The sequence below is a fragment of the Heteronotia binoei genome, chromosome 7 (genome assembly GCF_032191835.1).
Source record: "Heteronotia binoei isolate CCM8104 ecotype False Entrance Well chromosome 7, APGP_CSIRO_Hbin_v1, whole genome shotgun sequence".
NCBI classification, from domain to species: Eukaryota; Metazoa; Chordata; class Lepidosauria; order Squamata; family Gekkonidae; genus Heteronotia; species Heteronotia binoei.
Window position 1 is genome coordinate 101942106 of NC_083229.1, and position 27121 is coordinate 101969226.

The 27121-nt window shown below is 40.3% G+C and overlaps 1 protein-coding gene across 2 annotated transcripts in view; it reads left to right on the forward strand.

Annotated features, from left to right (window-relative positions):
* Nucleotides 1-27121, forward strand: part of ATP9B (ATPase phospholipid transporting 9B (putative)) — a 233597-nt gene that overhangs the window by 162758 nt on the left and 43718 nt on the right. For both annotated transcript variants that reach the window (XM_060244097.1, XM_060244098.1), the window contains exon 13: nucleotides 17949-18091. In XM_060244097.1, coding sequence (XP_060100080.1) covers nucleotides 17949-18091 — 143 coding nt within the window. The remainder of the gene's footprint in view (nucleotides 1-17948; nucleotides 18092-27121) is intronic.

Below are 27121 nucleotides of genomic sequence, written 5' to 3' on the forward strand. Positions count from 1 at the left end.
GTCTGGAGACAAAAGAGTTGAGCCTGGCCTGCCTGAGCCTGTGCCAAGTAAAGGGAGGTGGCACCTGCCTTGTCCAGTTACTCGAGGCAATGCAGAGGAGGAGACATTTAGCCTGCCCAAGGGTGGGATGGTACCCAGCCCTGCCAGAGGAAGGATGGGAGAGGAGGTCCTTGGCCTACTTTGCCTGAGGCAAGCTGGGAGAAGTAGCCCTAGTCCACTTAGCTCTGCATGAAATCAGGGAAACAGCACCCAGTCCACCTGAGATGAGGAAAGTAGCACCAAACCAATTGGTTTTTTCCTCTGCCTTCTTCCTTTGGGGAGTTGTTGTCATGGTGGGCTGGGGCAAGGATTCCTAATTCAAAGTTTTTCATTCCCAGTACACCACTGCTCATAGGTTTTTTTCTGAGGAGAAAATGGAGGCAAAGAGATAGATGTATGCTCTTTGGGTCCCTATAGTGGAGAAAGGTGAGGTACAAATGAAATAAATAGATAATATAGCTGAAGGGTGGGCAAATGAAAATTAGATTGGTGTGTGGATGGGAAGCAGAGAAGGATGTGGTGATTGCATGGAGTAGAAAAAGAAAAAATAGTGTGGGGAGAGTAATATAGGGGGAAATTAAGTCCTCCCTTTCACGTCCATGCAGGGTACCCACTATGCAGCCTGGTGACTGGCGCTGTGCAACTGGGCCATAGTTTTTCTGGGCAGAGGCTGCCAGGGGTATAGGGGAGGCAGGAAATCTGAAGATGGGCTGATAAAGATAAGTTAATTGGTGGGTGAAAAGTAGAGAAGTCAGGAGAAGGGGAAAGGCTATTGAGGCTTTAAGGGAAAGGAAAGTTGAAATAGTATGGGAATGGAAAATGAGATGTATCCCACAAGCCCTTGCAAGTTCACACTTGTTCCAGATAAAGATCATAGCTTCTCCTTGCTTCTGTGTGATAGTAAATTCGGGAGTGTTCCTCAGTTTTAGTCCCTGTGCTGAGCTAAATATCACATGGTTTAATAGTCTTGTAAACTTGCCTGTATATCTCTGATTATTTAATTCTGATTCTGAATAAAGAAGGCATTTATACCAAAACTATATGCATGGTCAAATATGCTTATAACTAAGGAGTAGAAAGTTCTGTAGCATGTTGTATCATCCATTGCAATCTGCTTCCCTTGCCTTATGATCTGCCCCCCAACAATTGTCACTGTTGTTAAGTTTGATCACCTTAGGAGCAAACTGCTTTCCAAGCAAGGTGCATACTGTGCATTAAAAGACTGTAGCCAGATTGGAGTAGTAACTTAGCTCTGTGTCTATCATGTTAGAATCCTGGGCTGCAGTCTTCATAATGATCTGTGTAACCTTTCTCTAGATGTATTTGTTAAAAGGTTAGCAGCATTGATCTGAAGGGGGGGAAAGAGTGGTAAGGTTATGGCATCATGAAACAGAGTGGAAATAAGATTAAAATTCATGGATTCTTTCTCACTTCAGAGAACATTCCTGATGCTGATAGAAGAGGGAGTTTCTCTGACCACACATATACAGTGTGAAGAGTGATGTGCAGAATACTGCATTGTTTCAGGTTACTAGAATGTAAGATGAATCAGGAAAACTTCCGGTCTTGCTTCAGAGAGTGTTGTTTCTAGAAGCAATTCCTTGGCATTAGCCTTGCTTTAAAAAAGAAATGCATGATATTTAAACTATCCTTGACTTTATAAATATAATTGTTTAAGGATAGCTTAGCTCTTTGTAAACCATCTTCTTGCCTTTTGCTACTCACTACAAATGAGATTGCTTTCAAATCACAAAATACATATCTCAAGTGTCTGTAACGAGTGTATTTAGATGTCATAGATTTCTACGAGTGATTTGATGCTGTACTGCATACACAAATTCATGAACTTGGCTTTTAAAAATGCATGTGTTTTTAGAAACTTTATTCATTTATAAATTAGATTTATGCATCGCCCAATCCCTGATTACTCAGGGGTCTGGGCAATGAACAACAAAACATGAAAACATCAAACAATAAAACACAATAACAATTCAGTTTAGATTAAAACAGTTCCCAGGAGGTGTTAACATAAGCCAGTTGACATGTCCGTTTTCAGACCCCACACCATCCTACAGAGGCTTGGGGGTATTAGAAAAGATGGGAAAGGAATTGGAAAAAGGATAGGAAGTGCCAGCTAGGAAGGTGCTAGCCTCAATTAAAAGCCTGGAGGAACATCTCTGCCCTGCAGGTCCTGTGGTATTGCATCAGGTCCTACAGGTTGGCAGAGAGCTCCATCTGGAAGGACAAGGACAGCTCGTCAAGGACAGCTAGATGTCTTTTGGACCAGGGATCACCAGTCTGTTGTTCTCAGCAAAGCATAAAGTTCTTTGGGGAACGTACTGGAGGAGACAGTCCTGAAGATACATGGGTCCCAGACCACTCAAGTCCATGAAGGTCAATACCAAAACCTTGAACCTGACCTGGTATCCCACTGGAAGCCAATATAGCTGGCACAGTGCAGTTTGAATATGTGCTGTCCTTGGCATTCGCATCAGAACTCATGTTGCCATATTCTGGACCAGTTGGAGTTTCTGGATCAGTCTCAAGGGCAGGCCAGCGAGTTACAATAATCTAGCCTGACCATTGCATGGATTTCTGTGACTAAGACAGGGCAGAACATGAAAGAGGCTAGTTGCTGTGCTTGACACAAGTGGAAAAATACCAGCTTGGCAACGTTCATGACCTGGCTTCCATGAATATGGAGGTATCCAAAATCACACCTAAGCTTTTGACGGTCTGTGCCAGTGTTAATGGCAGGAAGGTTATATCCCAATCCTAATCTCCCCCCACCCCACCCCCAGTCTTAGTTGGACTCAGTCTCAGCTGGCTCTTTTTTAATAATAATAATAATAATAAATTTTATTTATATCCCGCCCTCCCCGCCTAGGCGGCTCAGGGCGGCTAACAACATTTCACACAATTAACATAAATAGATAAAACTTTAAATTACAATTAAAAAGAAATTAAACATAAAAACCAGTTGATTAAGTTAGGATACATAATTCAAATTACATTAAATATATCTGGCAGCAATAAAATTATTTGGCTCTGGTTCTGCCAGTTTAGATAGTTCCGTGATCGTATTATAGATGGCGGTTCTTTATTCTTAGCAACTCAGCAGTCGATATCAGCATAGGCTTGTCTGAAAAGGGCGGTCTTGCAGGCCCTGCGGAACTGGTCAAAGTACCAGTTTAACCATCCCACCATGGCCTCTAGACTCTCAGCTAGATTTTGCAGGGCAGTATTTGGACACCCACCCATTACCAGTTAAAGCTGGATGTCATCAGTGTATTGTTGACATCCCAACCTGAAATTCCACACTAGCTAGGGAAGGGGGCACATATAGATGTTAATAAGGGTCATTTTGTAGAAAAATAGGTGGTGGAGCTCATCCAGGGATTGTTATGCACCTACTATTCAATGGGCAAGGTGAGAAGGAGGAGGGGGGACTCTCAGAAAGGTTCAGGAGCTGTGCTCCTGTGAGCTCCTGCTGAATCTAGGCCCTGGATGTTAAACAACATCAGGGAGAGGATCACCCCCTGAGGAGACCCCATATGTTGTGAGGTACCTAGTTGACATCCTGTCTCCCTTAGCACTAGCCTCTGTCCCAAACTGAAAAGAAAATGGGGGCAAGCCATTTCAAGATTATAATTTTGGCATTTTCAGGTTATAATTTTGACATGTGGCTTCAGTAGATCATATTTTACTAGATTACTTACAGAATTGCCAATGCTTTCAAAATTACTGATTCAGTATTGTATTCAGAAGCCATCACATTATTGTATGAAGACTGTTTCAGTTTTCTTGGCATTACGGGGACCCACACAACCTTTTATGATTTTGGGGAACCAGGTTTGCTTAGAACTGTAAACCTTCCCCTCAGTTACAAGGTGTTAACTAGCACAGCAAGCACAAAATTTGGGGTTCAGTGCCTTGAGATAAGTTTTGTGTTGAGTAAGACAAAAACAGATCACTGAGGCAGGAGTTGTATATAAATGCCAAACAAGATGTATTCACAGGTTGGTTTTAAAGAAGAGATCAGCAGCACAGGTCTCTAGACAGTTGAAGAAGAAGCCTGACTGAGGCAAATGCATTTAAGCTAGTGTGAATTGAATTCCACCCAAATCAGCCTGCCTTTTCCCAAGAGTGAGACTAGATAGTATGAGGTCTGCTTCTTGACAGAGACAGGTGTCACAACCAAGTACTGTGTCTTCTCGCAGGGGTCGAGCTAAACCACTCTGCCACACTACCAGACAGAGCTAAGCTACATATTGTCTGCTTTCTCACTAAGGCAGACCCAGACTATCACTACATTCTCTCTGAGGCAGACCTGAACTAATCGTTGCTGTGCTTCCCTCCAGCATTCGATCCTCGCCTTGAAGGGTGATTGGATGCTGGAGCAGCACTCACATAGGCCCAGGGATGAAACAGCTGAGCAGCTGGTCAGCCTCCTGTCCATCATAAATACTTTCAAGACATCCTACAATAAACAGTTTGCCATAATCACACATGTATTTAAAAATAAGGAATACAAATGCCAGTAAATATTTTAGCAGATAGAAACAGAACTGTAAAACTACCCTATGCAGCATATAAAAACGAGATATGAAAAAAATAGCCACAGTACCATCACTTGAGTCCAGATGCTTGCCTTTGCCCTTTTTGTATGTTCTAAAACAAGGGTGGCCAAACTGAGGCTCGAGAGCCAGATGTGGCTCTTTCACACATATTGTGTGGCTCTCAAAGTCCCCACCATGCCATTGGCCAGCTTGGGAAAGGTGTTTGTCTCTTTAAATCACTTCTCCAAGCCAAGCCAGCCAGTGGCTTAGATAATGCATTTAAAGTTAAACTTGCTTTCTTTCCACTTCTTCCTCCCTCCCCCATCTGTTTTCCTTCCTTCCCTCCTTCCTTCCTGGAGAGCCAGTTTGGTGTAGTGGTTAAGTGTGAGGACTCTTATCTGGGAGAACCGGGTTTGATTCCCCACTCTTCCACTTGCACCTGCTAGCATGGCCTTGGGTCAGCCATAGCTCTGGCAGAGGTTGTCCTTGAAAGGACAGCTGCTGTGAGAGCCCTCTCCAGCCCCATGCACCTCACAGGGTGTCTGTTGTGGGGGATGAAGGTAAAGGAGATTGTGAGCCACTCTGAGACTCTTCGGAGTGGAGGGCGGGATATAAATCCAATATCTTCTTCTTCTTCCCCCTTCCTTCCCTCCTTCCTTCAACATCAGACATTTATTCTATGTGGCTCATACATTAAGCAAGTTTGTCCACCCTGGTTCTAAAATGTAACGTGAATGGCTATAATAATATTTTCTGGAGAAGGGAGTTCCAAACTCTGAAAGCAGAAGAACACAGCTTCTACATTGCCCCATGTATGCAAGTAGGTCCATGTTGGAGAGACTCCACTTCAAGCCATTCAGAGCTTTTAAGATGAACACAGCACTTTGGATCGGTGCCCAGAGATGAATTTGAAGCCAGCGAAAGCTGGATCAAAACTAGCATCATAGTGGCTAGCCAGTCAGCAGGCAAGCAGACACTTTATGAGCCAATTTCCATTTCTGGAAAATGTTCAAAGAGAGCCCTGTGTAAAGTGTATATTATAATAATCCAGTCTGGAAGCCATCAGACTGGCTATGGTGGATATTTAATGAACTTCTATAAGTGTGTCTTGCACAATCTAATGGGCAACACCAAGCAAAAAGTGGGAAATAAGCAAAGCTAGGGGGAAATAGTCTCTTATGCTTCTCCATCAGTTCTTTGCTATTATAGGTCAAATAATTCTATCAGAGTTCTCCTAAGGAATTTTATTTGGGCTAAAGGCAGCTGGAAGTTATTGTGCATGACACTACAAAACTATTCTATTTAAATCATCGGGTGAAAGGATATTATTAGCCCATCAGGAGATCAACATTGTGCAGAGCTGGCAAGGTAGTGACTAACAGGGTAACAAACCATTATCTTAGGGCCCCTACCAATGTTTTTTTTTTTTTTAGATCAGTAATTGCACAGTTGTTATTTCTTTGTTGCGCAGGATCCTGACATCAGTCTTCAAGGTTGCGCTTTCCCCAGTACTCAAGATATAGTATCTTTTTACTGGGGACGTGCTATTTTCTCTGCAGTTAACATGTCCATTCCATTTGACCTATAGAATGTCATTGTACCAGTATCTAAGCATCTGTTGGATAGTGCCCAAGATTTTGCTAGTGACAAATGACAGTACTCTTCCACCACCCTGTATCATTCTGTGACCTTTCTTCACATTACCAATTTCCTCTTTTCACCTATCACCAGTTTTCCTAGCAGCAGGCCCTTTCAGAGCTCAAGGCTTATGTGAACAGGTATATTCTCTTTTCTTTTTATTTCATTCTGCTGTTCTACCATTTAGGTATTGATCCTTTAAAAAGATAATAAAAGTGGAAAATATCAAGGCTCCTCAGGAACCACCTGCCATTTAATGAATCCTTCATATGTTTTATTTACATTTTTGAAGGCTTTTGCCTTCTGTCTCCCACGGATGAAAGTCACATCTGCTCAGGCTGATTTTTTTTTTTTTTAGAAAAACAGTAAACATGAGCAGATTTCCCTTAAAAAGGAACCCTCTTAATTTTTACCTGGAGACACAGCTTCATGCCACTGATTAATGTTGGTCTTAGTACAAGGATACCACTAAGGGAGAACCTTTTTTAAAAAATGGTCTGGAAAGGTCCCCTAAAGGCACAAATATTGCTTATCTATAAAAGTCCCTCTCATTTTGTCTTAAGTCAAGAAAAGGGCGGTGATGGATGAAAGTGTACATTCAGAGTTGCACATCACTGAAACTTCCTAGAATATGGCATTGGCCCTTCAATTCGCAATAGCTTTTTCACAAGTAGGAACACATGGTAGTATCTAGCTATTTTGTGAACTCCAGAGAGAAATTAGGAAATTGACTGAGATTCTAACTTGTACCTCTTTTCCTGGCACTGATGTAAGATTACATCTAGAGACTTATAGGACACATTTGAGTTCAGTCTGCTTCTTTTTAATTATTATTTTATTTTTAATATTTTATAGGGATGCAGAATTTTAAAAGGGTTAAGGGAAAGACTACAGAGAGAAAAATCATAATTTTTTAGAAATGTCAAGGACAAACATTAATATGAAATGCAAAACATGAAAAGTCATAATAAATCACTGTAACTATTATAGGTAGACTATACTACTTTTTCCACATAATGTATTTTCATTATTCCATATGTAGAAGGCTGTGAAAAAAACAACTGGGTAAGAAGACTTTGTATATAATTTAAAAATAAGAACATAACAATTCGCAATAAGGGAAAAACAGAAGATATTATTCCATATGACAATTAAAATTTATATAATAACAATTAGATATATAATTATAAAACATTAACATTAATAACAATTAATAACAATAACTTCAATGCTTACTATAATTATGATTTTTTTGTTCTTTATCAATTTAAAGGCCATAACTTTATATCTCATTTTACAGCTTTATAACAGGTATAAAAAAGCTATCCAATTGTTCTCAAATTCACTATTCAATCTTTTATTTATATGATTCATCGATTTTGCCATAACAGCATAATCCTTCTTATTATCTTTCCAGTTCTCGAGATTTGGGAAAACCTTGGTTTTCCACTTAGTTACAAGTACCATATATCTAAATAATTCATGTATCGATGTATCTATATTCACTGGTGGGATTCCCAATAGCAGAATCTCAAAGTTTCATGGCAAATTTTAGATTCAAAATTTTCTAAATTTCATTATGTATTTCTTTCCAAAATTTGCTAGTCTTTTTACAGGATAACCACATACGGTAAACAGTATTATCAATCTCAGTTCAGTTCAGTACCTTTATTATCATAGAATAAAAGCATAACAAGAACCATCGTTTTAATATACAGAAAACAATCATCTCTTCAGAGCTTTAACATTATATTCTGTAATTCTCATAACAATCAAGAAGTACCTCACTAGTGAAAAGGTAATGTGAGGGCTCTAGTCCAATAAAAAGGAGACAAGCCTCTCATCTGAATAACTATGCCTGTTATGCAAAAGGGAACTAATTAGAACATCCTGTACTTTAATATAAAGTTCACAGTGGAGCAAAATGCATCAATCAATTCTGTTTTTTTACTGCTGCATAAACAGGTCCTTTCACAGTAAGGAACATTCTCAGATCTCCTATAGAGAGCCTTGGATGGAAGGACATTGAATCTCAAAGGACATGAAAGTTTGTTATTGTGGGACAGGAAGCTATGAAAGATAAGCAGCTGAAAGCCCATAACTCGATGTTATGTTAAACCTCAAAGGGGAATAGGTTATACCTGCAAAAAGAGTGAAGAGTTTGTCTTAGAATGTCCAAAAATCTCTGTTTCAGATATCTAAATACTTGGAATTCATCTAACATAAGAAGGAAGTAAAAAGAAATACCAATAGACTGTATTTTCCTCATAGTTGAGTGTGACCAATTAAATGAGAGTGAATCTGAGAGCATCAGACATAGCTCCTAGGTACTGCCCTATAATGGAGACATAACCAGAATTTCAGTGCTGAGAGCCAAGCTGTAGTCTCTAGGAGGCACTACCTTGTCTCTAAGCACATGGCTGAGTAACTTACACAGATAGGAACCCCAAGGGTACGACACAAAAACATTGCCTGGATCTGCTTGACTTGTTTGTTGAAGGAGCTGATCCAGATAGGGATTCCATAAAGTATTTGAGATGGACTGACTTTAAAGATTCTCTTAGCTGCTGGAACAAATTGATTACCCTTCTAGCAATCGCAGAAAAACTCCATTTGGCCAAGCTTATTACTTATGTCCTTTGAGCTGTCCAACTATTATTATACTGCAAAAGAACTCCCAGGTATTTGAAATACTTGACTTGTTCAATGACATTGCCTTTAATAAGCCACTTAAAGCATCTCAAGGACTTTGAGAACAGCAGAATTTTTGATTTCTCAGAATTAAAAGATAGTAGATTGGTCTCACAATATGATATGAAAGTAAAAGATGATTGAGACCCTTCCAGGTGTGGGATAATACTACTGCATTATCCATGTAAAATAGGAAGGTGATAGCTTGGGAGTCCAATTTAGGAAAATGGCCATCAACTGCACTAGGTCGTTCATAAATAGGTTAAATAAATAGGGGGGGGGGGGGCAGAATACAGCCTTGTTTAACTCCTCAATTTATAACCTGGCAACTGGCAGAAGAGTACAATTTCTGGATTAGGAAAAGTATACTTTCAATTTTTTTTTCACTTCCAGCATGTTACTTTGTTATTTGTGTCCATCCTTTCAATATCTTTCGGGGTGATTTTCTTACCAGTGGAGAAAAAAATCTTATACCAATTTTCTCTAAGTGAAAATACCAATATTTTCCTCATAGTTGAGTGTGACCAATTAAATGAGAGTGAATCTGACAGCATCAGACATAGCTCAGTGTAAATTTTATGCTTTTCATCCACAAATTTTCCCATTGCTGGAGTGAAATCTCTCTATCAGAATTCTGAAGTTCAGTCTGATTCTTGATGGGACTGTGCAGGCCAGCCACTGGAAGATTTTCTAGCTGGCTTAAGTACAGAGCAGGAGGAGCTCCTCCCAATGGGAAGCGTTGAGGCAGTTTTACCACCCAACAGTCATGTGCTCTGGGGAGGGGCTCTGCACTCTCAGTTCTCTCTTTTACGCATCTGGAGGACAGTTCTTAGCTCCTGTTTTTTTGTATTTAAACAAGTCTTCATTCAAAAACTGCTCTTCTTGTTCAATGAAGATGAGAAGAACGGACGAGCACTCCATTTCCTGTTGTTCCTGGGGGACAGCCATAATGTATCAGCATCTAAGATCTGCCAGCAGTTGACCACAAAAGCAAGGGCTGATTGCAACACTCATCTCAAGACTCTCTCTACAACTGTTAGCCCAGCAGCAAAGACATCTGCCCTGGTCGAACAGCCTGTATTCTTGGTTTCCAAACCATTTTCCACTGCCCATTAGTGATTTTGATCCACTTGGTTCCAAGGCCTAATCAGAACCGAAGACATTCTGGGACACCCGAGAAAGTTCCAAGCAGGTCTTCTTCGGAACTGCCACCAAAGAAACACAGATAGAAGTCTAAATATAAAACTCACTGGTCAGTCTCAACGGAACGTACCAAGCACCCCAAACCAAAGATGTCATGTTTAAAGGAACCAAAGGTGCTTGTTCCAAAGACCATTATTGAGATCAGCAGGCATACTACCCCACACATTCCATCTCCCACTTGCCTGTCACTGGCTCGGTCTCTGTCAGTGCACAAACTGGCACCATCAGTTAATGTGCTTGCAGAACATATTCCAGGACCTCCTGCCCTATATTCTCATTGGGCATATGTGGGAACATGGCAACAATATTCATGCTGCCACCTTCCTCAGTGTCATCAAGGATGGTTGGAACAGTCATAACCATGCATGGAACTAATGAGGCAGATGATGGAATGGCCACAGACATATGCATACTGGACCCCTTGCTCAAGACTAATTGCTTATGGTTCCAAAGAGAAGGAGGAATGCAGGTCCACAGTCAGTTTGGGAATGGCTTCAGAATCATCCCCTGATGACACTGTTAGGGACCATGACTCTGTGTCCCCAAATAAGGACTTATATCAGTCCCTCTCTCATTTCTATGGCAGTAGACCAAAGGAAAACAGGAGTAAACCACTCACCCTTCCAACAAGTGAATCCTGAAGAGAAGACTGATTTAATTTCCACCATAAAAGGCAAATTGGATCTCAAGGAGAACCTTGAGTCATCAACACAAGCTGAAGTTCATACGTCTCCAGTAATGGCTGAGAACCCCCTTCTGAGCAGCAATAGTGAGATTGTGTGGCCAAATACAAGTCAACTAATTAAGAACATCTCGAGCGGCTTGGGTAATGGATCTGTGTTTCATGATACCAATGGCACCCTTGAACAACTAACTAGAGAAGACTGACTCACCACCCCTTTCATACTCTTGCCATCCAAACCCTTCACCATTCTGGATATTAAGATCATCTCGTGGAATGCGGCGGGTTGGCAGAATAAGGCTAAGGATGCTGAGTTTATAAGATATCTGAAGGGGTTTGATGTTATACTACTACAAGAAACCTGGACTCCACACCAGATCCAACTAGAAGTCCTATTCCCTACCAGGCTTCAGGACTAATACAAGGGGTCATTTTCAAGCAGGATTGTCTATACTTGTCTCCTCACATTTTGCCTTGGAACCACATCACTCTACAGGCAAACATCTCTATGGTGCAGGTCATCAAGCTTCTCCTCAAAAAATTCTCCTTAATTATTGTGAATGTATATGTACCACCCTCTCTAGATAAGCTAACTCTTTTGCAATATTGGGAACACTTGGCCACTCTCATGGAGAAATTAGAGAGGAAATTTCCAACTATAGAAATAATTCTAGTGGGCAACTTTAATGCTAGGGTAGGGAAGGACTGTAGCATATTTTTAAAGCCCTTGATTTTAACCAAGACGACACCCATCCACCCATTTTCTCCTATCCAAGATACTCCAAGGATAGCCTTCTAAATTCAGCAGGTGTCTGTCTTACGAACAGAATTTGGTTAAACGGTTTGATTGGCTACCCAGATTCAGGAGAATTCACCTTTTTCTCCCTGAGGGGCTGTAGCATAATTGATTACATTTTAATCTCTCCTTTATTGAAACCCTATGTCAAAGATTTTACATTGGGGGATTTTATTATTGGTGACCATTGTCCCTTCATTTTGACTCTTCAGATTGATCCTCACATTTATCCCTCCTGTAACTTGTCCTTGCAACCTTACAAGACTGACTTATTGCCCAGAATTCCATGGAATGATTGCACAGATTGGAAAACCCAACAGCTCTTCAGATCTGGTCCCGCTGTAGAATACAGATCCTCTTTAATATGTGCATCTGACCCTAATGTATCTGTATCAATTTACAATTCTTTAACATCTTATATCTCTGAATCACTGTCAGTTCAGGGTGCCCAAGCAGAGGTGCAACTATTCTAGTAAATTCTACACACCGATGGTTCGACAGAAAATGTAAAGAAACAAAAACTCTTCTGCGTAAAGTTTACAACCGATACCGCAATTCAAAGACCCTGACCTTGCCATCACAATACTTTGTGCTTAAGACTCAGTTGTACCACCTTATCACAAAAAAGAGGCACAATTATATTAAAACTCAATGGGAAGAGCTATACCATGCTGCTACCTTAAAAAATTCTAATAAGTTCTGGGCCATAGTCTCGGGTGCATTCCGGGCCGATGACCCATCTATTTCTGCCATTTCCTCTTATGTTTGGTTTCAGCACTTCTCAGTTCTGTTCCATCAAGATCTAACTTGTACTGAACCATCTGATTTTCCTCTAGCTGATTTACCTGACTGGCCTCCTGTCCCTCCAGAGGAAATAAAAGAATTAATTACATAACTGAAATTAGGAAAGGCTCCTGGCTTGGATGCCATTTCCTCCAAAATCTTAAAATTAGACCCAGACTGGTGGGCTTCTCCCCTTGCCCACCAGTCGGTTTACAGTTGTAGATCGAACTGGCATAATTCCCTTGGTTGAATGCAATAGTGGTCCCGCTATAAAAAAAAGGTGATCACACTAACCCTGCCAATTACAGGCCGATTAGCCTACTCATCATTGGCAAGCTTTACTCCCAACATCTATTAGACAAGCTCAATCTCTGGATGTTGCAGGAAAAAATTCTAGGCCCTGAGCAGTTGGGTTTCTGCAAAGGGAAGACCACTTTAGACACTGCATTACCCTATCCCATCTAGTCAACAAGTACACTGTGCATAATAACCAGAAATTATTTGTTGCTTTTTTAGATTTAAAAGGCGCATTTGATTCAGTTGACAGGGACCTCCTCTGGATTAAGCTAGATAAACTAAACATGGATAAAAGACGCCTTATGCTTATTAAGAGATTACACACTTCTACCATCTGCCGGATCAAATGCTCATTAACTGACAACCTAACATCCAAGACGGCTACCAATAAGGGTGTCAAACAGGGTTGCATTTTGGCTCCCTTTTTATTCAATCTCTTCCTTAATGACCTGGCTATTCAGTTGTCTGGTCCTGACTGCCATAGTCCAAAACTTGGTGCATTACATGTACCTTTGTTACTTTATGCTGACGATACGGTGCTGTTGTCCTGCTCTAGAGTGGGCTTAAGACGTCTGTTGTCCCGTTGTGTTCTATATTTTACTAGTAATAAGCTCCAGCTCAATTATGAGAAGTCCAAAATCTTAGTTTTCTCAAAAAAGTGGAGACTTTACAAATGGGTTATTGATGGTAAAGAGATAGAGCAAGTCAAGTATTTTAAATACTTAGGTGTTTATTTTCAATTTATTGTGACTTGGTCTACCCATCGCAAGTATGCAGTGAAGATAGCTAACATCAGTGCATCTGCCATAGTTCGCTTTTTTATGGCAAAGGTAATCAATTTGTGCCAACTGCCATAAAAAGCCAAAGTGATTTCACAACTTCTGTATGGCATTCCAATCTGGATTGGATCTTATGAAGGTGCTATCGAACGTGTCCAATCCAAATTCTTGCATAAAATTCTGGGCATGCCAAAATGTGTCCCATATGCAGTTATCTGCTTAGAAACTTGCATGTCTTTAATGGTTACTAGTGCATAGTTAATGACCTTCAAATTCTGGCTACGCTTGCACTACAACTCTGAACCGGGGAGCTATATCTCTCAAATGCTCTCTGAATTTAATTTGTCAATTGCTCAGCACAAATTGAGAGAAAAATAAAAGCAATGGGTTTATCCCTAGAACTATTGTCCATGCTGTCCTTCACCACCGCAGTCCAACAAATTAAAAACAGGTTGCTAGATATTGAGCACCAAGATCTATACAGTCTGGCTAAGAAAACTTGTTCCCCACTGAGTTTTGAGATCTCTCTTAGTACTGGGAAAATGGCCTCATATCTATCTGTCTTGCAGGTGCCACAGCAGCATAGAGCTTTTTCCCTTGCCAGATGCAACACCATGCCCTCTGCCATTCTTTATGGCAGATTTAACAAGACAGCCTACTCAGTCAGATACTGTCTCTGTAAGCAAAAATGTGTGGAGTCAGTTACTCATATACTTTATTGTAATTTGTATACAGATCTTTGTCACAAGTATTTACATCCTCTTAGTTAGCATGGTTGATTGTTCTGATGCACTTAAGGTCTATAATCTTTTGAACGATACTTCATCTAGTGGCTGAGAAAGTGGCTAAATTTCTTTATTCTGTTTTAAAGGCACACCAGAGGATCTCATAGAAATAGTTTATGTTTATGCTTTTCCTGATGTATATGTATGCAATCGTTCCATTTTATCTTTTTAAAAAAACAACAATTTACTCTGATATATACATCTATGTATTTTACGCCAATAAAGGCTAACTTGACTTGACTTAATTGTTAACATACAGATAATGTCCATGAATGCTAGACCTCATAACAAGATCCTAGGCTGACACTGTCCTGATACTCCAGGGATTGTGGTTATGCCACTCCTGTCCACTTTCATTCCTCAGAATTCCTAGGGGCTGCAGGGGGAGGGGGCCCTTTAAATTATGCAGGAGGCTGGTGACTGTTCCTGCCACCACTCATGCATAATTTAGACTCCACCAATCAGCTGATTTCTGGGCCCTATAAATGGCATGGGAGGGATAGCAGCTGTTCCTGGATGCCCCTCCCATGTGTTTTAAATCATGCAGGAGGGCGGCGGTAGCCCAGGGGTGAGGGGGCCCCCAAAACTTTCAGGGGTCCAGGCCCCATGGGCCCCTGATTAGCTACGGGCCTGAGACCAGGGCTCTCACCGCTCTTCAGAGTTATCTCCCTGTTTTGACTGGGAAGGGAAATTTCTCTTGCTTGAAGATCTGTCCCCTTGTCTTGGCCTGAATGGAGTCTTCTTCTAACTACCCACTCCTCTTGCCAACTTCCCTCAGTTCTCCCATCCGTGTTGAGCTGTGCTGGATTGATTTCACTGAGAGCTGAACACAGACTGAATTCTCCTTATTTCAGAAGTCTTTCTCTGCTCAGCTGAAGCTCACCAATCAGATCTCTTGGAGCAGCCTATCACTGTTCACAGAGCTCTCGAAGACCGATGAGCTCTTCCAGCAAACCAAGAAAGATAATGAAATAGCTCCTTCCTTTAGGAACAACCCAAGTCCCTGCCCCTTCATACAGACCTAAATATTATTTGAGATTTCAACCATCCTATCAGGATTTCCCATACCTCTACCAGCAACAGGGCTACCAGGGCTGTGATCGTATAGTTTGCTCAACATAGCTCACCAGCAAAACCAATGCAGATCTAGCTCGAGGCCCAGATCTGGCCCAGTTCAACACCAGCCTTCAAAAGAACCCATGCAAGCTTCTTAGCCTTCCTTCTGACTAATACCAGGTGACAGAAAGGGGTGTTCTCTAGTTAGTCTGGAAACAAGCCCTCTCTCCCTTGCTCCTAATAGGGAAGGTGGCGGCCAAATTAGTCAGAGATTACTCTCATTGCATACTTGTCACCCCTTTCTGGATGAGACAGATATGGTCCTGGTACAGAGGTCAAGAGGCACATTGATCAATCTCCCTAAGGTACCAGATCTGTTGAATGTACAAGACATCCCTCACCGGGAGTCTGCACCTAACTGCTTGGTTGCTGAAGCCAGAGATTAATTCTTTCCTGATTCCGTGATGAATGTACTGATTAATTCCTGCAGACCTTTGAATAGGGTCTCCTTTTCTCATAAATGGAGATGTTTCATAATGGGGTTAGAAAATAAACAGGGGCCTCCTGTCACCTTCTCATTGTCTCTAGGCAAGGGCTCCCCTCCGGTCTTATTTGAATCTACCCACAGCAATCCATGTGATGGTCACCTCCAGGCTAGACTGCAGTAACTCACTGTACACTGATATACCCTTGATTTTGACCCAGAAACTCCAGCGCATCCTGAATGTGGAGGCGCAGGTCATGACGGGAATGCCACAGATGGCACATATGCTACCTGTGGTGCAGCAGGTACACTGGCTGATGGTTGAGTATCGAGTGAGATTCAAGGTTTTGGCTATCACCTTCAAGGCCTTAATTTTTATAATTTTTATTGGTTTTAACTACAAAAAGATAAAGCAGTGCAAAAGATACATAAAAGAGGGACAGAGACATTTACAGAATGGGAAAAGCAGAAACAGAAAAAAGTACAAATATATCAATTATAATTCTACCTCCAAATAGACTACCCAGATTATTCTACCTGCAAGTATAAAGATCTCCATATATTTTACCATCCTTTCTTTCATTACAGAAAAAATTTAATAAACTAATACTAGCAATATGAATCTAAACAATTCTTCCTGAACACAAATAAGTATATAAAGTTAAGAAAGAAAAATTTCAAAACCATCTCAGCACCAATTTTACCTGATTTAGGTTAACCCTATTATCTCTCTCTGTCTCTCGGCTTGACTTCGCGAACGAAGATTTAAGAAAGGTGCAGTAGTCCACGTCTGCTGCAGGCTCGCTGGCGGCTGACAAGATCAATGCGGGACAGGCAGGTCCGGCCACAGTGGCTGCAGGGAAAAGTCTGATTTGGGGTTGGTGCTGTAGCAGTACGATTCTTCCTCAATCTCCTTTTGTCCTCAAGACCAGCTATGCGTGCGTTCTCAAAGGAAGAGACAGCCTGGTAGATGGTGTGCCTCCATGCTTTGCGATCTGAGGCTAGGTCAGACCACTGGTGATGGTTAATGCAACAGGTACCAAGGGATTTCAAGGACTCCTTGTACCTCTTCTTTGGTGCCCCTCTATTTCGATGGCCGGTGGAAAGTTCGCCCTTTGGAAGGGAAAACCCTTTTTTTCACACAAGGTTTCTAAGAAGTTCCTCAAGGGCCTCAACAACCTGAATCTGTCTAGGGCTCCCATTGTGCCTCAGTGCTCTTTGTCATTAGTGTTGACCCATCTGTTACAACCTTCCTTCAAACCTTTGGCCACCTGCTCCCATGAGCAACATTCCTTCAAGGTTTTGTTCCTAGGAGCTATTATCTTTGTGATGAGAGTATGAGAAAGTGCAACACTTAGAACTGATTATCCATTTGTAAAGTTTCACAGCCATAAGCTAGTGCTAAGACCCAGCATTCATTATCTACCTAAGGTAGTTTCTAGTTTCCACCTGAGTCAGGACATTTCACTCCCCATCTTTTTTCCCACACCTGTTGTCTGTGGCAGAAAAGAGACCAAACATATTAAACATAAAAGTGAGTTCAGGAAGGTTCTGCACATCTCTCCCTCCTACTTTACAGGACAACAAAGATGAAAACAGTGTTGCACTTACCTGTAACTGTTGTTTGCTGAGTTGTCACTGTGCAGGTACACATCCCTCCCTCCTACCCTGCTGTGAGCGCCTTTGTTACCTAATTTTTTTAGTGGCAGCTCAGGTGGCCTAAGGAAGAGTGCAGAGCCCCTCCCAGACCATTAGGTGAGAAAACAGCCTTAATGGCTTCTGTTGGGAGTGGCTCCTCTTACTCTGTTAGAAAGCTAGCTAGGAAATCTTCCAGCAGCTCACCTGTACACCTGTGCCATCCCATGTGTGGCTACACAGTAACAACTCAGTGAACAATAGTCACAGGTGAGTGCAACACTGTTTTTCTCTGAGCTGCAACAGGGTTAATATAGTAACTAAAATATAGGTGATGCTCACACTACTTCGAAATTCACGTGCTTTGGTCTGTAGCTTCAGTACATAAAAATGTTGAAGGTATTGTTTGTTAATATAAATCCAGTTCTTGTTTCAAATTGTGGCAGGTATCTTCTTGTTTTCTGTAATTCAAAAGTTTAAACGTGGTTTAAAATTCAGGAATGCATATGTTTTTATTTCAGTTTACGTGTGAACCTTGATATGGGCAAAGCGGCCTATGGATGGATGATTATGAGGGATGACAATATACCTGGGACAGTTGTCCGGACCAGTACCATACCTGAAGAACTGGGACGTCTAGTCTATCTACTTACTGATAAAACAGGTACATCTTAGAATATTTTTCTTGAAATGTGCTCTGTGGATGAACTCTACTTATAAATGCATTCGATGTATTTTAAGCAGTAACATTTCTTGAAACTACTCAAAATAATTGTAGTGATCTTGATAGCTATTATACAATTCCAGTTACTTAAAATTAAATGTTCATGTGTGTACTTATGACCCAGATTAGCATGCAGTGTCCATTTAGAGACAAATGGAATTTTAGTCCTCCCTTGGCTGTATATGAATGAAGTGCTCCAGTAACTGGAGATCTGAAAGCAGTTCATGCAGCAACCCTGGATGTAAGAATTAGGTGGTAGTTATATGTATATACATAGCAAGCGGTAATTATTCTTCCACATGGTAGCTTTTTGAAGTAGATCATGAATATTTCCATTTTACAGAAGGGGAACAGTGAATGATAATTCTTTGCTGAGATGTCATCCAGAGAGTTCACAGCAGATTAGAGATATGAACCAAGAACTTCTAAGATGTTGATAATTGTTCTGAGTTTTAATGGATGTGAATTAAAGTGGATGGAAGAGAGACTCTTCAAGTCTTAGGGTGGCTGTGTGCCTCAGACACGCAAATTATTATTTAGCAGTAATTTAAAAGATACTTGAGTTGTGGAATAATGTATATATATTTTTGCTAATGGTTTGGATGAAATAGATTGATCTTTAAAAAATAAACTCCCCAAGTCAGTGGTCATTTCACTGGTCTCTCACTTCACTGAATGTAGGATTTTCTATATTGAAAATGAAAAGAGAGGAAAGAAAATGGCTTGTGGAACTCTTACTCTGTGGTTTTAGTTCCTTTGCAAATGATTAAGAATTATTTGTAGAGTCCAAGGAGCATTACATTACTAACATAATTGCAAGGTAGTCCTTTGTATGATTGTAAATTGGGTTTGTGCTTCATCAATAAGGTTTTTGACAAGAAGCGTCCATCACAGTGGCTCTCTCATTTGCCACAGCAGAATAGAAAATGAAGTATCCCAATAATTGCATTATAGTTTCCTTATTGTGGGACAAGAAAGCAATGTGGTATAATTAGGTTTGATTGGAGTGCATGTTTCCGGTAAGATCTGAAATTAATGATGTTGCTATAGTGACACATCTGCGGCCACCGGTGCGTGAAACATAAAGTAATTCATTCGACAAGAGAAGACATCTGTTAACTGCAAGGATGCAGAGCATATTGACACTGACCAGAAATACTAGACGTTATGTGATAAATGAACAAATGATGCTGAAACAGGAGGACAGATAATTTGTACTTAATCTGCTGGGAGAACTTTAATCTTCTCACTGGTTGCATTTGACAATACCATTGTTTAAAGAACAATGCTGCAGAGAACTCATAAATTTTAAAACTTAACTCAGGGTGCAGCCTATTAAAGCAATACATTAATTCCTTTGTTAGGGAGTTTTTATCTTCATGTAGAACAAAGCTATTACTAAAAACACCCACTAAAACAACAGGTTCTTTAGGACTCACATTTTAATTATAGCATCCATTACCCAAAATGCCAGGTTGTTTGGACTTGAATCACATATAAGTTTGACAGAAAAGCATCATCCATTATTGGGGGGAACACTGTTTCCAATATCTTCCAAGGGCAGCTGAGCATGGCATTTTAGTCTCTACAGGGCATAAGAAGATCCTAACAACAAAGACACACCCCTTCTCTGATATTTGGCAGTAGTTATTGAATGTTTTGGAGATCTAGTATGATACAGAAACTTCCCTGTCCTTCCCAACAGCAGCCACAGCATTCTGTTTTAACAAATACAAACCATTTTCCAAGCACAGTTATTTACTAGTGCATAAGCTTGCATTTGAGTGCTGTAATTAACATTTTATCGGCTGTGTGGACCAATTGAAATACTTAACACATGTGGTAGCTGAACAGATGTATAGACTAATGGAATTCATAATCTTCTGGGGAAGCCCTGTATTAGGAACTAATACATTAACACTGAAGGTTTACAATTTATCTAGAGTTAACATTATGTTAAGCATTACACAAAGAAAACCAGGGACACCACATTATGAGATTAACTCAAACCACAGTCTTGTTAATGTATCAAGGCTACCCATGGTGAGAACAATAATCCATTGGAGATAATCATAAACCTTCTGATTCTTCATGTTAGTCAATCCTGCTATAACTGTGCTAGAAGTTAAAGGTGGATTCTGTATGTGCAAGTTTCTCATGGAGATAATTCACTTCCTATGAATCCTATGTAGGTGTACCATGCTCTCAGAACATGAGTTACAAACAAAGAAATCTTTTGGCATAACCTCTCAGACTACAGCAGTAACAGCCTTGCCCTTATTAAGAAGTCAACCCACTATCTGTATTAGTCCAGTACCAAACCTTAAATATGTGAAGACTGCCAACGGCAAAGAAACCTGTGGAACCAAGGGCAGCATGTGTGATACTTTGCTTATTGTCATTAGTCTGTCATGGCAGGTGTTGAGTAGGAAGGTACTAAAAGTATTGCTATTGATAACCATTTGGTTATGCCAGGGATGGGGAATCTCCGTCCCGAGGGCCGTATACGGCCCTCGAGGTCACTTGGTGTGGCCCTCGGGGATTGCTGGGCCAAACCGAGCCATGTGGCAGCCTCTCTGGGGCCTGGCTGGCCAGTAAGGATCGTGGGGCCCAGCTGTGCTGTGCAGCAGCCTCCCCAGGGCCAGACAGGGATCAAAGGATGTACTGTGCGGCAGCCTCCCTGGGGCCTGGCTGGCCGGCCAGAATTGATGCAGGGCCTGGAAAACTTACTGTCACAGTTCAGTTTGAGCTTGATTATCCCAGATGGTGTGGCCTGATATGCTAATGAGTGTGTGACCTAATATGCTAATATTAGGGGATGTGGTCTGATATGCTACTGAGTTCCTGCTGGGCTTTTTCTACAAAAAAAGCCCTGGACCTATGCATTTGCCTAGGGTGGCGGGCCGTGTGTGTGTGCCAGATTAGGCTCTCCCCACATGACTTCAAATAGAAAAACAATTATTTGCATTAATTTTGCTGACCTGAATCATTCTCCCTCAGCGGAGCACTGTTTTTAAGTTGATAATTTTTATGACCTGCAAATGATTTTATAAATATGGCCCTTGGCAGAAAAAAGGTTCCCCAGCCCTGGGTTATGCCAATAAAGGTGTAATATTGATATTGATTGATAATCATTTGAATGCTGCATCTTCCTCCAAGGGGCTCAGAGTAATATAATAATCTCATTTTATCATGATTCTGTGAAGTAAGTTAGGCTTTTCAGTGAACTTAATGAATGATTGCATGTTATCCTGAATTTTGCATATCTGAACCTAGCACTGTAGTCAGTTTCTGCACTGGCTTTCATCTGTTTGGAAGATGCAGCATTTCAACCAGTTGCATGAGCTTATTTTCCAGGTTTTTTGTGATTATGGCTACAAAAAGAAACGGTGGCTTCTAACTTTTTCCCAGCAGCTCAGGATCTCTATTAAACATTTTAAAATGAGCCATTATTTGGTCTCCATATAGAGCACAATTTAAAATACATTCAGAGTTCTGTTTGTTTATTAACTTTCCACACTAGAACATCTCAGAGCAGCATCTAATGAACTTTTAGAAAACATGATATACAATAAAAATGTAGGTACTGTGTACAGTACATGGAAATCTTGACATTGGGTATACCAGTTACAGTGGAATTAGCTAGAAAGCATGTAGAAGCATACATGCACTAACAAAACTGCATTTTTCAGACTAACAGATGCACTTTTTGGGTTACACAGTACATCTGCATCCAAATTGACTATTATGCTTTGAGTTAAGCTTTGTATTCACAAGGCATATGAGTTCCTTGGTCTCAGAGTACCTCAGAAAATTACTGCACATTTTACCAAGGCAGCAACAGCTTTGGCCAGTTTTTCTACTAGGGCTCTAGTAGATAAGAGCTGAAGGCAGCAACCTTATCATCCTTTTCTGCTTTCATAAAGCACTATAGGATGGACCAGTTAGAGACCTTCAGCAAGTGTTGGACTGAAAGAGAATGAAATATTGGAAAATGAAATATAGGACTTACCAGAAGGGTTGTTCTCTTCTGTGGGGCAAAGTCATCCATTTTTCAAAGGAAGGAAGGAGGGGGAAAGGAAGAAAGAAAGGGGAAAGGAAGAAAGAAAGAAAGAAAGAAAGAAAGAAAGAAAGAAAGAAAGAAAGAAAGAAAGAAAGAAAGAAAGAAAGAAAGAAAGAAAGAAAGAAAGAAAGAAAGAAAGAAAGAAAGAAAGAAAGAAAGAAAGAAAGAAAGAAAGAAAGAATCTTATCTTTGGAGCTTAGCTGTTAGATGACTGGAAGGGCAGCCTCTCTCAGTCCCAGGAGAGTCATAAAAATTTGCATAGCCCTACCTGGAATGAGAGGAGATATGACCTACCCAGTTTGGATGACTTTGCCCCCCTGAAGAGAAGTAACCTTTAGGTAAGTCCCGTGTTTCATTCTGGAGAAACATTGAGTTTTGGTTCTTTAGTTTTTCAGTCATCAAGGGTCTGAGGCTTCCCTACCAATAATATAAATATGGACTGTTGAGTGTGCATTCTGCCATTTTTGATTCAGCTCATGTGAAATCCCCTTGTGTGAAACAATTCAGAGAAAGAATTATTTAATGCTTGTCTGAGCTTGAACTGTTTGGCTCTGTTAGCTGTCTGTCATTTATTTTTCAGTTTCAAACCGTGGATTTAGGAATCTGCGAATTACTTAAAAAGCTACTTGTGTATATTTTAATCTTTGTTTTGCTCTTCTAGATTGTTCTGTGGATTAGAGAAGGGACTGCCTGTTCTTTACCACTAATGTAGCAATCAAACATAAGACTCAGGGGGCTTACAGCGGGCCTTTGGATCTCTAAAACGGCCTGCAGTGCCCATACTCCATATAGATTACTAAACCATCATCAGAGTTAGGAAACTGATGTCTTTAGGGATGTCCAAGATGCTGACTCAGCAATAGTTGATAATGCATGCTTCAACATCAGCCTATCTCACCATTCCCTGGTGACACACAGTTTGGAGAATATAAGAAAGCAATGTGGAATTTGTTTGAATAGAGCAGAATATGGAATTTGCAATTCATTACATTTAGGAAGACAAGCAAGGACAAGTGGGAAGAGAACCTACATGGTGGGAAGTGGGAACTTGGGTGGGTCAGGTGCTGGTGGGTTATATGGTTTTGTAACTGAAGAAAGGCACTTATAGTTGTGTGAGTAGTATTTCTTTTTTGTTTTACTCTGGGCATATAGGAATGTTTATATTAAGCAAAATTACAATTGGGAAATATGTGACCAGAAATCACTGCATTTGATTTAAAAAGAAACACTTCCCTAGTGCTCTGTTGTGAGTCACATCTGTTGTCACCATGGAATGGATGCCTACAGGACCTTTTCCTTCAAAATTAATTTCCCATTTGCCTGCTTTGTTCTGTGCTTAATGATACAATTATAGTCAAAACTCATTGTGCCATTAAAGAGCAACTAAAATTTCTCTTCAGCAGTCTCTGACAAACTTTTTGCTGAGATATTTTCTTGCATCATTCCATTTGGTGTCTTTGAAACTTCAGCTTTTACAAAATATGTTTGCTTACTTACTTCATTTATACCTTGTCTTTCTCCTCCGTGGGGACCCAAGGAGGCTTACACCATCTTTTTAAGTTTCTCCTTCCCACAACCCTGTGATATAGGTTAGGCTGAGAATGAGTGATTTGCTCAAAGTCAGGTTTAATGGCAGAGAAGGGAACTGAACCTAGGGTTCCCAACCTCCAGGTAGGGCCTGAGATCTCCTGCTTTTACAACTGATCTCCAGCTAGCAGAGATCAGCTCCCCTGGGGAGCTGTGGAGGGTGGTCTCAATGGCATTATACCATCATGAAGGCCCATCCCCCCCCCCCAAAAAAATCCCACCCTCTCCCAGATCCACCCCCAAAGTCTCCAGGTGTTTTCCAACATGAACTTGGCAACTCTAGTTGAATCTGATCTCCCAGATCCTGTTTCAAAACTACTAGCTTAAACTAACAAACCTTTCCTTAAAGGTTCCGAAATTTAACCTATTACTGTATATAGAAAAATGATTACAATTAACCAATATGCATTGAAAGCAACCTTAATGTTTATTTCCTTTTGTTAGCAGCATGCCTTCTGAAGAAAACAAAACTGCAGAGTGCTCTCTCTCTCTCTCACCCCCCCCCCCCTCTCTCTCTTTCTCTCGTAAGAAGACACATACATGGATTCTGCACTGGCACATTTAGAATTAAAGCCAACAAGTCAGTAGCCTAAGAACTGATGGACTTTGTTCTTATTTGCAACTCTCTATATCTCAGGATTTAGGAATGCTGTGGTATCAACTTCATCTATGAATCTAACCAACAGTATGAAATAATATTTAGGTCACTTGAACAAAGCAGGAGTCAAGTGGCACCTTTAAGACCAACCAAGTTTTATTCAGAACGTAAGCTTTCATGTGCTCTCTAAGCACACTTCATAAGACGAGGGGATCAGGTATAGCGGGCTGAAATACATGCAGACTGTTTTACCTCAGTTTTCCTCTTCTGTTGTATCTCATCAGAGCGCTGACCCTTCACTGGAACCTGGCTTTGATAGGTTTCAGAATTTTTATTCAATGCCTGGAGGCAATAGTCAAGTGTGTGAGGGAGATCAAACCGATTGAATCTATGTAAGATGGAGGTGATGATGGTTGATAAACAGGTACTTAACCATATCTAAACTTCCAGATCCCATCCCACCAGAGAACAATTCAAACACTCCCATTAAAAAAAAATTACCTCCACAAAGGATTTCTTTTCAGGCTTATACATTCCCAAAAGATTACATTTTCATTATTATTCTCACATTCTGATGCCAGAATCCCTTCACCTTCTCATCCCAGACAAAATTGCTGTAAACAGGAGCTAATAGGCTACTCTAATAACAACATTGTTAGAGTATGTCTAAAGCTAAGGTTAGAAGACTGTGTGTTTTCTCCTTTTCTTTATAAGCTTGGCATGATGCTTGTACCGGTCATGTGTGACCTTTTTATTTGTTTGTCTTGGTTTTCAAAGAGACACAATATTTTAGAGAAGAGTGACTGATAGTTTATAGGAACCCATCAACCAAAAGAGCCACATGACTACGGTATACCTTTTGTATGCCACCCAACCACACACATATGAAAAATAAAACTATTAAATATATAACTTTAACCATGGCTGCATCCTCACGCTTTTCCACATCTTTTACTTCTATCCCTAGCATGGCACCTGTAGCTCACCCATTCTCCAGTTCCTCTGACAGAGAATGTTCCAAGATGGAAGCCACCTGTCAGCTATAAGTGTCACCGGGTAATGACTGTGCCTGCTTTCCTGGCACATGGTGCATGTGCCACACTGAGGAAACAGCCACATGAATCTCCCCAGCCACTGAATATCACTGATCTTGCAGGTAGCTCAGAACCTTCATCACTCACTAGAGATTTAAGATTAGACTCAGAACACTTCATTAGGTTGACAACTTATCTGTACCTTGAACTTAAGCGGCCTACATTTTCAGTTAATGATCCTGTACTTCAACTCATCCAGTCTTAAATGCATCCGTAATTTTGCCCATGTCATTAGCCTTATTGCAAGTTACTAATTTTTCTCTAAATAAATGCATCTTGTAACTCCCACCTGTAGTCAGTTGGGTAATACATGCAGGATACAGTAAGTGACTACAAGTTTCTTTTTAAGTGCCTAGCCGTAAATTATCTAGCAGTGGAAGATTCCCAAGGCAAAGGGTAGGCAGCAACCTTATTTTGCTCCTAATGAAATAGGAAGGCTGAAATCATCAAGGAGAGATGATTTTATCCTGTTTTTGAGCCCTTTGACTTTGCATTGCATATCCAGGTACCATATTTGTAATGGGGGAAGTTATTTTCTTTGGATTACTTCCCACAAAGTAAATGAAATCTTTTCCTCCCATTTCAAAACAAACCTTTCTGCCTGGAAAAACAATAAACATTTTGTATAATATGTCTATGTGCAGATACAAGACCACGCTGTGTGTTTTTAAAAAAATGATAAAATGTGTCCCTCCGAAATTCAGCTGTTCTCTAGTAGATTCTGGCAATTTCATTAATAATCTGTTTGCTTCCAGGTATTATATACTAATTTCTAGCTATAAACCCTTATATATTTCAGCTTCTGTATGCCTAAAATACCTCCCTATATCTTTTAAATTTGGCACATGAGAGTCTGTGTTGTATACATTGCTTAGTGAATAAAGGCCTAAGCCTTTCTAACATTGACCCAGTTGTGCTATGAAATTGTCTCTCTTTGCTCTTCTACAGGTGTCCATGGACTTTACATTTGCTAATTTCAATGGGACTAAACACATGCAATCAGATGCAGGAATATAACATGCAGTTAATAAAGTCTTATTGAAAATAATTGCAGCAGTTCCATTAATTTTGTAATTATGAATTCTGAATATGTTCTCTTTTTATTGGTTACTTTCAAGTGTGAAAAAAAGAGAAAGTCACTTCTGAAAACTTGCTCCGAATTGATTTGATCAGATAACTATATGTGACCAAGAATGTATAACTGGAGGGGAAAGAATTTGAATCTAACAACCATGAACTGGACTTCAAAATCTCAGAAATGTCCCCCTTCAGATGCAGTAGTTGGATGTTAACTACCTAATCAGTTTCTGATTTCTAAACACTAATTATACTTTATCTAACACTTTAGGTTTTTCTCCCCTATGGCTAGCTGTGTTTAACTGACATACTGAGAAAAGGCATAAGATCAAAGATAAGTCTGTAAAACATAATATTTTCTGGTCTCACCATCTATATTATGTTAATAAACTTCAACTATACCCATAGTGTTAAAATTATTCTGAGAAACCCTGCTGTTATTGTACCATAAAATAGAAGGAAAACAGTAAAGGTAATCAATAATACATCATGAGAAATTGTTAGATTGGAAAGTAATTTTAGCTTCTCCATTGTTTAGAAAATAGGATTAT